This window comes from Entelurus aequoreus, linkage group LG28, assembly GCF_033978785.1.
Source record: "Entelurus aequoreus isolate RoL-2023_Sb linkage group LG28, RoL_Eaeq_v1.1, whole genome shotgun sequence".
Classification (NCBI taxonomy): Eukaryota; Metazoa; Chordata; class Actinopteri; order Syngnathiformes; family Syngnathidae; genus Entelurus; species Entelurus aequoreus.
The window spans coordinates 23,917,612-23,930,909 of record NC_084758.1 but is presented as its reverse complement, the minus strand read 5'-3'; the positions used below and the strand labels follow the sequence as shown (position 1 = coordinate 23,930,909).

General features: G+C 37.3%; 1 protein-coding gene across 2 annotated transcripts in view; it reads left to right on the top strand.

Moving 5' to 3' along the window:
• med12 (mediator complex subunit 12) overlaps window positions 1-13,298 on the top strand; it is a 67,915-nt gene extending 54,617 nt beyond the window's left edge. For both annotated transcript variants that reach the window (XM_062040057.1, XM_062040056.1), the window contains exons 37-42: window positions 7,102-7,179; window positions 7,249-7,478; window positions 7,547-7,751; window positions 10,132-10,443; window positions 11,801-11,882; window positions 12,904-13,298. In XM_062040057.1, the coding sequence (XP_061896041.1) occupies window positions 7,102-7,179; window positions 7,249-7,478; window positions 7,547-7,751; window positions 10,132-10,443; window positions 11,801-11,882; window positions 12,904-12,941 (945 nt within the window). In that variant the 3' untranslated portion in view covers window positions 12,942-13,298. The remainder of the gene's footprint in view (window positions 1-7,101; window positions 7,180-7,248; window positions 7,479-7,546; window positions 7,752-10,131; window positions 10,444-11,800; window positions 11,883-12,903) is intronic.

Here is a 13,298-nt window from a genome sequence, read left to right as displayed (position 1 = left end):
TACGCAATTATACTGCAAGATTGCAGGAAATAACTAATATGCAAACTCTGCAACAAGAGCATAGGACATAATTAGAAACAAACTCTGCTACTAAAGTGTAGGAAGGAATTGGACGCAATCATGCTGCAAGTGCGCAGGAAATAACCAGTTTGCAAATTCTGTGACGAGATGCTACTAGAGAGCAGGAAGAAATCGTACACAATCATATTGCATGAAATAGCCAGTATGCAAATTCTGCTATTAGAACGCAGGACATAACTAGTATGCAAACTGCTACAAGAGTGCAAGAAACAACCAGAATGCACACTCTGTAACAAGGTGTAGGTCATAACTGGACACAAACGCTGCAGGAAATAACAAATTCCAAACTATTACTAGAGAGCAGGAAGAAATCATACACAATTATACTGCAAGAGTGCAGGAAATAACCAGCATGCAAACTCTGTAATGAGGTGCAGGGCATAATTTGGCACAATCTGCAAGAAATAACCAGCATGCAAACTCTGTAACAAGGTACGGGACATAATCTGACACAACCCCTGCTACAAGAGTGCAGGAAATAACCAGTATGCACACTCTGTAACGAGGTGCAGGACATACTCGGACACAATACCTGCTACAAGAGTGCAGGAAATAACCAGCATGCAAACTCTGTAATGAGGTGCAGGACATGATCTGACACAAACTTTTCTACGAGAGTGCGGAAAATAACTGATCCCAAACTCAGCTACTAAAGAGCAGGAAGAAATCATACGCAATTATACTGCAAGATTGCAAGAAAACACCAATACGCAAACTCTGCAACAAGAGCATAGGACATAATTAGAAACAAACTCTGCTACTAAAGTGCAGGAAGGAATAGGACGCGATCACGCTGCAAGAGTGCAGGAAATAACCAGGACGCAAACTTTGCTACTAAAGTGCAGGAAAGGAATCAGATGCAATTATGCTACAAGAGTGCAGGAAATAACCAGTAAGCAAACTGTGTTGAGGTGCAGGGCATAACCGGACACAAACTCGGCTACTAGAGTGCAGGAAATAACTGACCCCCAATCTCCTCAACTAGAGAGCTGGAACAAATCTTCTTAAGGAGATAACAAGTCTACAACCTCTGCTACTAGAGGGAAGGAAATAACCAATGTGCAAACTCTGTAGCGAAGTGCTGGACATAACCCGACACAAACTCTGCTACTACAGTGCAGGAACCAATCAAACACAATCATGCGGCAAGAAAGCAGGAAATAGCGTAGAATGCAAAATCTGCTACTATAGAGGGGGAAATAACCAGGATGCAAACTTTGCTACGAGAGTGTAGGAAGGAATCAGATGCAATTATGCTGCAAGAGTGCAGGAAATAATCGGCATGCAAAATCTGCAACTAGAGTTCAGGACTTAACTGGTCACAAATTTTGCTACAAGTGTACTGGAAGGAATCTAACATACTCTAGCTGCAAGAGTGCAGGGCGTGACCAGATATGAAAGTCTCATACGAGAGTGCAAGAAATACCTGGGCAGAGAACTCTGCTACCATACTGCAATAAAAAACCGAATGCATTTACTGGAATGTCTTCTCATTGTCGTCAAAAGAATAAATATATACACACGGACACACATATATATATTAGGGCTGCAACAACTAATCGATTAAAATCGATTATAAAAATAGTTGGCGATTAATTTAGTCATCGATTCGTTGGATCTATGCTATACGCATGCGCAAAGGCTACTTTTTTTATTATTTTTATTTTAATTTTTTTATAAACCTTTATTTATAAACTGCAACATTTACAAACAGCTGAGAAACAATAATCAAAATAAGTATGGTGCCAGTATGCTTTTTTTTTCAAGAAAATACTGGAAAGGATAGAAATGTAGTTTGTCTCTTTTATCCGATTATTAATCGATTATCAAATTAGTTGTTAGTTGCAGCCCTAACATATATATATATATATATATATATATATATATATATATATATATATATATATATATATATATATATATATATATATATATATATATATATATATATATATATATATTCGGGCTGCAACTAACAACTAATTTGATAGTCGATTAATCTGTCGATTATTACTTTGATTAATCGATTAATAATCGGATAAAAGAGACAAACTACATTTCTATCTTTTCCAGTATATATATATATATATATATATATATATTTATATATATATATATATATATATATATGTATATATATATATATATATATATATATATATATATATATATATATATATATATATATATATATATATATATATATATATATATATATATATATATATATATATATATATATATATATATATATATTAGTCCCTTTGCTCTGATTACTGTTTTGCACATTCTTGGCATTCTCTCGATGAGCTTGAAGAGGTAGTCACCGGAAAGGGTTTTCACTTAACAGGTGTCATAGTTTTGATGCCTTTAGTGACAACCTACAATATAAATGGTCATGAAAATAAAGAAAACTCATTGAAATGAGAAGGTGTGTCCAAAAGTTTGGCCTGTACTGTATGTTTATATATTATATGTATATATAGATATACATATAAAACTTGACATACACTTGTGAAGAACATAATGTCATGGCTGTCTTGAGTTTCCAATCACTTGTTTGTCACAACATTCATGAAGTTTGGTTCTTTTATGAATTTATCATGGGTCTACTGAAAATGTGACCAAGTCTGCTGGGTCAAAAGTATACATACAGCAATGTTAATATTTGGTTGCATGTCCCTTGGCAAGTTTCACTGCAATAAGGCGCTTTTGGTAGCCATCCACAAGCTTCTGGTTGAATTTTTGACCACTCCTCTTGACAAAATTGGTACAGTTCAGCTAAATGTGTTGGTTTTCTGACATGGACTTGTTTCTTCAGCATTGTCCACATGTTCTCAATGGGGTTTAAGTCAGGACTTTGGGAAGGCCATTCTAAAACCTTCATTCGAGCCTGATTTAGCCATTCTTTGACCACTTTTGACGTGTGTTTGGGGTGATTGTCCTGTTGGAACACCCAACTGCGCCCAAGACCCAACCTCTGGGCTGATGATTTTAGGTTGTCCTGAAGAATTTTGGAGGTAATCCTCCTTTTTCATTGTCCCATTTACTCTCTGTAAAGCACCAGTTCCATTGGCAGCAAAACAGGCCCAGAGTATAATACTACCACCACCATGCTTGACGGTAGGCTTGGTGTCCTGGCATTAAAGCCCTCACCTTTTCTCCTCCAAACATATTGCTGGGTATTGTGGCCAAACTGCAAAGTTTATGTTTCATCTGACCACAGAACGTTCCTCCAGAAGGTCTAATCTTTGTCCATGTGATCAGCAGCAAACTTTAGATGAGCCTTAAAGGCCTACTGAAATGATTTTTTTTAATTTAAACGGGGATAGCAGATCTATTCTATGTGTCATACTTGATCATTTCGCGATATTGCCATATTTTTGCTGAAAGGATTTAGTATAGAACAACGACGATAAAGATCGCAACTTTTGGTATCTGATTAAAAAAAGGCTTGCCCCTACCGGAAGTAGCGTGACGTAGTCAATTGAACATATCCGCAAAGTTCCCTATTGTTTACAATGATGGCCGCCAGAAGTGAGAGAGATTCGGACCGAGAAAGCGACGATTTCCCCATTAATTTGAGCAAGGATGAAAGATTTGTGGATGAGGAAAGTGCAAGTGAAGGACTAGTGGGGAGTGGAAGCTATTCAGATAGGGAAGATGCTGTGAGAGCCGGGGGTGACCTGATATTCAGCTGGGAATGACTACAACAGTAAATAAACACAAGACATATATATACTCTATTAGCCACAACACAACCAGGCTTATGTTTAATATGCCACAAATTAATCCCGCATAAAAACACTGAGGTGTTTGTTATGCTAGCTCCTAGCTACTAGCTCGAGCTAGTTATAGCTCGAGCGGGTTATATGGACGGGATCCCGTCCATAAAACCCGCCAATACAATTCAAACACCTGCACAACACACACACTCACTCAGCCCAAAGGACCGTTCACCTAACCCAAGGTTCATAAAGCTTATATATTTAACCAAAGTTACGTACGTGACACGCATGTATGGGCAAGCGATCAAATGTTTGGAAGCGCACGGGTGGGACCTGATATTCAGCTGGGAATGACTACAACAGTAAATAAACACAAGACATATATATACTCTATTAGCCACAACACAACCAGGCTTATATTTAATATGCCACAAATTAATCCTGCATAACAAACACCTAGGTGTTTGTTATGCTAGCTCCTAGCTACTAGCTTGAGCTAGTTATAGCTCGAGCGGGTTATATGGATGGGATCCCGTCTATATAACTCGCCAATACAATTCAAACACCTGCACAACACACACACTCACTCAGCCCAAAGGACCGTTCACCTAACCCAAGGTTCACAAAACTTATATATTTAACCAAAGTTACGTACGTGACACGCACGTACGGGCAAGCGATCAAATGTTTGGAAGCGCGCGGGTGGGACCTGATATTCAGCTGGGAATGACTAAAACAGTAAATAAACACAAGACATATATATACTCTATTAGCCACAACACAACCAGGCTTATATTTAATATGCCACAAATTAATCCTGCATAACAAACACCTAGGTGTTTGTTATGCTATCTCCTAGATCCTAGCTACTAGCTCGAGCATATTATAGCAAGCGATCAAATGTTTGGAAGCGTACTCATGGTATCGCGTCTGCGTCTGTGTATCCAGAGTCCTCCTGGTAAGAGTCTCTGTTGTCCGAGTTCTTCGATCTTGACTGCATCTTTCGGGAATGTAAACAATGAAACACCGACTGTGTTGTGTTGCTGACTTCCCTCGCAAAATACTCCGCTTCGCACCGACAACTTTCTTCTTTGCTTGCTCAGCTTTTCTCCATAATGCAATGAACAAATTGCAACAGATTCACCAACACAGATGTCCAGAATACTGTGGAATAATGAGATGAAAACAGAGCTATTTCGTATTGGCTTCAATGGGGAAGCCATACCTCTGTTAAACTGGCTACGTCACGCGCATACGTCATCCTCCAAAGGCGCTTTGAACCGGAAGTTCCCCGGGAAATTTAAAATTGCACTTTATAAGTTAACCCGGCCGTATTGGCATGTGTTGCAATGTTAAGATTTCATCATTGATATATAAACTATCAGACTGCGTGGTCGGTAGTAGTGGGTTTCAGTAGGCCTTTAACGTGTCGCTTCTGGAGCAAGGGTGGTTCTCGGTTGACTCTTGATCATCCTGACCATTTTTTTCTCAGCAGCAGGTGATAGCTTGCGTTTTCGTCCTGATCGTGGCAGTGACAAAACTGTGTCTTGCACTTTATACTTACGAACAATTGTCTGCACAGTGGCTCTTGGGACCTTAAGTTGCTTTGAAAAAGCTCCAAGTGACTTTTCTGACTTGTTCAAGTCAATGATTTGTTTTTTCAGATCTGTGCTGAGTTCCTTTGACTTTCCCATTGTCGCGTTTGTAACCGAGTCTAATGACTGCATCACATGAGCCCTATTTAAATGGGCTCAGAGAAGTCAACAGGTGTCGTCAATCATAATCACTCACATGAAGTTAAGAGGCCATGCCATGGAGCTAATTTGATTTGATTGTAACTTTTCTACATCACCAAAATTGATAATGTACGTTGCTGTATGTATACTTTTGACCCAGCAGATTTGGTCGCATTTTCAGTAGACCCATAATAACTTCATAAAAGAACCAAACTTCATGAATGTTTTTTGTGACAAACAAGTATGTGCTCCAATCACTCTATCACAAAAAAATAAAAGTTGTAGAAATTATTGGAAACTCAAAAGACAGTCATGACATTATGTCCTTCACAAGTCTATGTAAACTTTTGACCACAACTGTATATGTTTATATATTATATATGTATATGTACTGTATATATTAGGTCAGGAAAAAAACACAAGAGGCTATATCATCCCTACAAGCCTGTTTCGCAGGGGATTATATATAAAAATCCCCTGACAAGAAGGGAAACCTGCGAAACAGGCTTGTAGGGATGATATAGCCCAGGGGTCACCAACCTTTTTGAAACCAAGAGCTACTTCTTGGGTACTGATTAATGCGAAGGGCTACCAGTTTGATACACACTTAAATAATTTGCCAGAAATAGCCAATTTGCTCAATTTACCTTTAACTCTATGTTATTATTAATAATTAAGGATATTTATCTTTGTGGAAACACTGATCATCTTAATGATTTCTCACAATAAATATATATAGAAACAGATAAATATCAATATGCAACACTTCATTTTTATATTTTCTCTAAGTGCACATTTTTCAAATTGAACATTTTCAAATGATCACTTCTAAGACAGTCTTGTGAAATCACAATATTCCATTTTAACTAGCTAGCCACTAACATTTTTTAACAAATCATGAATTACTTTGCACGATGTTTGTACAAATAATAACTCATGTAAAATACAAAAGTCAACTCTCAAATTTTTAAATAAATCATGTCACATTTTGAACTGGACACCAAATCTGTTATCTGTTTCTTTGTCAGTTAGTGAAGACCAAGTCTTTAAAATATTTTCTTGGATTTTCAAATTCTATTTGAGTTTTGTCTCTCTTAGAATTAAAAATTCGAGCAAAGCGAGACCAGCTTGCTAGTAAAAAAAATACAATTTAAAAAATAGAGGCAGCTCACTGGTAAGTGCTGTTATTTGAGCTATTTTTAGAACAGGCCAGCGGGCTACTCATCTGGTCCTTACGGGCTACCTGGTGCCCGCGGGCACCGCGTTGGTGACCCCTGATATAGCCTCTTGTGTTTTTTCCTGACCTAACATATATTCCGCTCCACCCCGGTATTGAACACTGTATAACGGATAGACCACAGAAACCTTGATTATATGTATATGTATATACATGTTCATATGTATGTATATATTATATGTATATATACATATGTTTATGTAATTGTATATATACATTAATGTATGTATATAAACGTATACATACACGTTTAAAGATTTTACAATCATCCCCCTTTCTTCATTTCTGGGACACTGAAATTGTATTTATTACTTTTCAGAATCACAGCAGCTTAATAGGTCAGCAGATCAGACAGATGCCACCCAACCAACCATACACTTCAATGCAGCCATCTCAAGTAAGTTAGACTTGCTCCTATTTGGCTCAGCACTTATTCTTATTATGTCTATAAAATGCATTTGCACAGAACTTATCTCAGGGCTACACGTCATACGGTTCGCACATGAGCATGCAGCCGCACCCATCCCAAGGCGGCGCTATAGTTCAGTCCTCCTACGGCAATCAGAATTTCCAGGGCGCCCACCCAGGAGCCAACCCCGCCGTGGTGGATCCTCTGAGGCAAATGCAGCAGAGGCCCAGCGGTTACGTTCACCAGCAGGCTCCCGGCTACGCACACAATATGCAGAACGCGCAGAGGTCAGTTGTGCTGTTTCAGCGCCTGGCTAAATGTGCACATGTCAACTTTCCCTCCCTCTCCCTGGCAGGTTTTCCCATCAGCCCATCCAGCAGAATCCCATCATGCACGGTCTTAGTCACATGGGAAGCCAGGGCGGTCATCCCGGTTTAAGGCCCAATCAGATGCTGGCGGAACAGCAGCAGCAGCAGCAACAAGCAGCACAACAACAGCAACAAGCAGCACAACAACAACAGCAGCAGCAGCAGCAGTACCTCAGACAGCAAGCACTCAGAGTACGTAGCTTTGGCTCGGACACACTACACTGTATTATAGGGATGTAACAATCTGAACATTCAATTATTAGATTATTATAGGCCTGGGCGATTTAGCGATTTTATCGATATATTCAAATTTTCTGTTGCAGACGATTTAAAAAATAATACAAAATATTTTTTTTCCTCCTCTAGCTCCGGCATACTTTTTGCCCCTTAGGAGCTTCCATAGCTTGTGCCGTCCCCTTACTTCCTTAGCGGCACACACAGCAAAACATGGCTAATGCTAACGCTAACGAGAGCGAGACGTTTGTTCCTAAGAAAAGAAAAGTGTCAGTACTTTGGTGTAGCGGGGAACAAGTGACTGCAGGGTGCATAGTTTGTTTCAAAAAGGCCGCTGCACAACAAACTTGTTCCAGCATCTGAAATCGAAGCCTCCAGCCGAGTGCTGGAAATACAATTCTTTGCGAGGCAAACATGACGCAACAACAAACTACAAGCTATTATCATTATTCATTTATTTATTTATTTGCATGCATTGTACCATGCTTACATTTTTATTTACAGAAGTATGTTATTCAACACGGAAGTTTGCACTTTATTGAGCTCAACGTTGGAGATTGTTTATTTGCATGCAAAGTGTGCAATTAGGGCTGCAACTAACGATTAATTTGATAATCGATTAATCTGTCGATTATTACTTCAATTAATAATCGGATTAAAGAGACAAACTACATTTCTATCCTTTCCAGTATTTTATTGGGAAAAAAACAGCATACTGGCACCATACGTATTTTGATTATTGTTTCTCAGCTGTTTGTACATGTTGCAGTTTATAAATAAAGGTTTATAAAAAAAAATTGCCTCTGCGCATAGCATAGATCCAACGAATCGATGACTAAATTAATCGCCAACTATTTTTATAATCGATTTTAATCGATTTAATCGATTAGTTGTTGCACCCCTATGTGCAATGCTACATTTTTTGTTAACAGAAGAAGTATTCTATTCAAGCAGAAGTATTGCTTCCCAAGGGAAGCTCTTAATTTAATTATATGAAAAGTACAATTTATATCTGCTCTAAAAAGAATAACATTATACAAATCAGAATTTTGCTAAGAGTAAGATGCAGTGTATGCAGTTTCATGTCAATATACTAGTTTTTGGATTAAAAAAAAACTAAACTTGTTTTTTTAATTATTGCTGCCATTTGTATTCAAAGGTTTCCTTAAAAAGTAGGGGAAAAAATAGTAAATAGACTTTTTTGGTGAAAAAATCATAAATTTTATTTTCAGGCCATATCGTTCAGGCCTAGGTTATTATCATTATTGAGGTATTGTTAAATGTGCTAAAAAAATACTTATACTCGCACTAAAATATATTTCCCTTTTATTAAATAACTAAAATGAATAGATCCACATTTAGAAAAGCCACTATTTTGCATGTTTTGTGTTTCTTATGCGTCACTGAATGTTTTTCTTTGTCTTTTATCTGTATTAATAGCTAAGCTTTTATTGTTTTATTGCACTTAGATGTATTTAAATGAAAAGTGCCTAACAAATAAAATCTAATAATATTATTTATTATTTTGCCGGAGCGTTGTGGCGTCCTACTCTGTTTAGCGGTCTTTGAACGCAATGTAAAAACACTTCTGTCTCGTCCTGTGAGTATGGAGCGATCACTCTGTGCTGAGAGAACACAGCTTGTACGTTCTCAGACAGAAATGTGTTTGTGTAAGTTTAGATTGGGGTATGTCGTTTCTTAATGAAGAAAGACGTTAATGGAGCTTGTTTTCGTGTTAGTATTTCGGCTAGCGGCAGTTAGTCTGTGTAATACTAACGGTCGGGAGTTTACCGTGATTATTACTGTTTATCGTTACATTCCTACTGTATTACTTTATTTAATCTTTACTAATGCCGGTAACAAAACACACATCTTATACATCCATAAAACGAGAAGAACGTTGGCTAAAAGCTCAACCAAACCAATTTTGGAACAACAAAAGACCCTTCAAACCATGAGCACTTAAACTAGCAACATTTAGCATCGTTGTAAAGCTAACACTTAAGCTCTCTAACAAGTTTTTTTCCCTCTTCCACTAAAACGTCCTGAACAACAAGCTCGATTTACTCTGACCCAGTAGCAAAGATATGCACATTTTTATATTCACTACAGTGAGCATTAATGTCAACCCTTTACGGTGATACCATGAAAAAAACTGCCCCTAGTTATTTTGGTTTGTGTTTCTCTCGCAAGCTTCTCAAGCCCAGGCTTTAAGAGGCGAACAGTTTTTGCTTTTTACAATGGAATGAAATAACTTATGTTAGATGTCAATGCTGCTGTAGAATCCGTGCTCCTTGGCAGAGGTAATAAAAGCATTTTGCAATGTGTCTCCAAATAGCAGCAGCAGGCCCAACAAGCCCAACAGCAGCAGGCCCAACAACAACAACAACAACAACAACAGCAGCAGCAACAACAAGTCCAGTCGCAGCAGGTGCCTCCTCAACAGCAGGTTGCTCAGCAACAACAACAACAACAGCAGCAGCAGCAGCAGCAGCAACAACAACAGCAGGTTGTTCAGCAGCAGCAACAACCGCAGCAACAGCAGCAGCAGCAGCAGCAGCAGCAACAGCAGGTGTCAGGTGTACCTCCACCAGGGCAGCAACAGAACCAGGGTCTGGGCATGCAGCCACTGCCCCCACAGCAACCCATGGTATGATCCACACTACTGTACTCTTACTTCATTTATTTCATTTCGTTTTTCTTCAGAAGCGATGTTACCATCACTTCTGAAGAAAAACGAAATGAAATAAATTAGGTTATTTTTCAAGTATATAGAGAAAATATAAAGACGTTGAGAAACATGTTTAATCGAAGGAATAACATGTATCTACTATCTACTATCTCTAATTTGGGCATTTTTTCCCCTTTTTTATTATTTGTGTGGAAAAACATGGCGACAGGTTCGACATTATTGCAGGCAAGAACTGTATCTCATTTCAAACGCATTGGAAAATAACATCTATTTGTATAAGACAATGTTGAAGCATAGGTCCTCCAAAAAATTTAGTTAAAAAAGAAGGTATTACATGTAATAAATATGTATTAATGTATTTTAAAAAAATAAGGTTTAGAGCTGGGTTGTCCAAACTTTTTAACGTGGAGGCCTCATTGGGCTAAAAAAGTTGAAAGTTGACTGCATGTAAAGTAGCTATATATATATATATATATATATATATATATATATATATATATATATATATATATATATATATATATACATATATATATATACACACACATATGTATGTGTATATACTATATTAAAATAACGGATATGTAATTATTCATTAATATAATTGGATATTAAGACTTCTACCATGACAACCTCCTTAAAGTTTTGTAATCAATCCTAAATATCAAGCATCTAAAATGCGCCAAACATGTATAATTGTGGAGAGTGTTTAGCATTTTTTCCCATCATGCTTTGTAATGGATTTAAATGGGTGTAACTTTGAATTTTGGTGCATGGACATTTTTTTTTATAACATCCACAGAGTTCAGTAAGCAGGTTATGTTATGTGTGACTATGTCTGTTGGCATTTTATGCTGGTTGGATTTTTTTTTTTTTTTTTTGCACCATGACTAGGGAAGGTTGTTTGCATTGGGTCAAAGAAGTCAATGCTCCGCCCACTTTTTTTCAGAGCATAATTATAGGTTTTTGACCTGAATTCCTGACGTTTTCCACGAGATGATGACATAATATCAGCAATAAAATTGCCACACCATTAAATTGTGGGTTCAGACTTGTCTCTCGCAGGTCAAATTTGTAGACCTCGGCGGGCTGCATTTGGCCCGCGGGTCGTAGTTTGAACCCCCCTGGTTGAGCGATACATCATTTCCATAATAAAAAAACACCACAAATTAAGTTTTACATTTTTGTTGTTTTATTTTAAAGCATTTATTGGACAGCGAATTCATAGTTACCAGCTATTACTAATTGATGTATATTTTGAATGATAACTAACTTGTTACCAAATGGTAATAACTGACCTCTGTGCACCTTGCAGTTCCCACGTCAGGGCATGCAGCAGACACAGCAGCAGCAACAGACGGCCGCTCTGGTCCGGCAACTGCAGCAACAACTCTCAAGTGAGTGTGACACTTGCCTTAATGCAGGGGTGTCCAAACTTTTTCCACTGAGGGCCGCACACGGAAACATTTAAGCATGCGGGGGCCATTTTGATATTTTTCATTTTCAAACCATAACAAAATATATGGATTTTTTTTTTTTTTTTTTAACCTTTAGGGCTCCCGGGGACCATAAAGGCTCTCAGTCATTAAAACGTTAAAAATAAGTAAAATTATTATTATTTTCTTTAATTTAACGCTTACAGTAAATCTCTATATTAACTTCAGGTTGATAAAAAGTAAAAAAAAAAGAAAAAGGTTTTATTCCTTTTCTGTCAAAGACAACTTTGTTTTTTATAGCAAAACTGGAAATATTTAGTAATAATGCAGGACACCATTGATTTTAATTATTCAATATTTTTGAGAAATCAGTGAAAATATTAATAAAATCCCACTAAATATGTTTGGGATCCAAAAGGTCCCCCACTCATAAAGTGATACATTTTTATTAGTTTAACACTTAAGTTACGAGATCAACTTCAGATATATCTTGTCGATTTTACGTTTGAACTATTATTTTGTTTGTTTTTATGCTCTTTTGTCAAAAAAAACGTTGATGTTTTTATATGGCAACCACACAATATATGCAATATTTTTTCCACATAAAACATTTTAAAGTGACATTTTTGAAGTAATTGGAGCCTTGAATAGGTCAATAATTTATTATAACATAGACTTTTTTGTCTATTTTTTTAAAAAAAAAAAAAAGACAAAAGAATAAAAAACAGCCTGCATGGCAGCTTTGTGTCAACATTGCAACTTTTTCTCGTTAGATTTCACCTCGTTCCACTTTTTTAAATGTTTTTTTTAATTTTTGCAATACTATCAATTTTGCAATTTTTGCAGAATGTGTGGCGGGCCGGTAAACAATTAGCTGCGGGCCACAAATGGCCCCCGGGCCGCACTTTGGACACCCCTGCCTTAATGCCAGGTTTTCTCCGACACTTCCTGTTTGTAAACAACGTCTCCTGGCTTGTCTCAGATACACAACCAGGACAGGGCACCAGTTCATATTACTGAGCGGGGAGAGGCCGTTTACCCTGTTGTTGAAGATGGCCGAGACGTCGAGGGAGAGTCTTCACTTGGAGTTTGTTCTTGTTGGAATATGTAGGCCTCGTGAAGCCAAGATAACATGATAATGGAAAAATTCTATGTAAAAAAAAAAAAAAAAAAAAAGCACCACAAAGGATAACATTAATGCATCTTTTTTAAATTTTATTTCAATTTGTAAATTTTTTTTCCCCCAGTTTTATGTATTTCTCATTAAATGATGTACGTTTTTGCCGTGTTAATGTCTTGTGTTGGCTGTCTGTATTCTGTATTTAAGTTGGAAAAACAATGTCAATGAAAAGTTTGATGATAAACTGTGAAAAGATG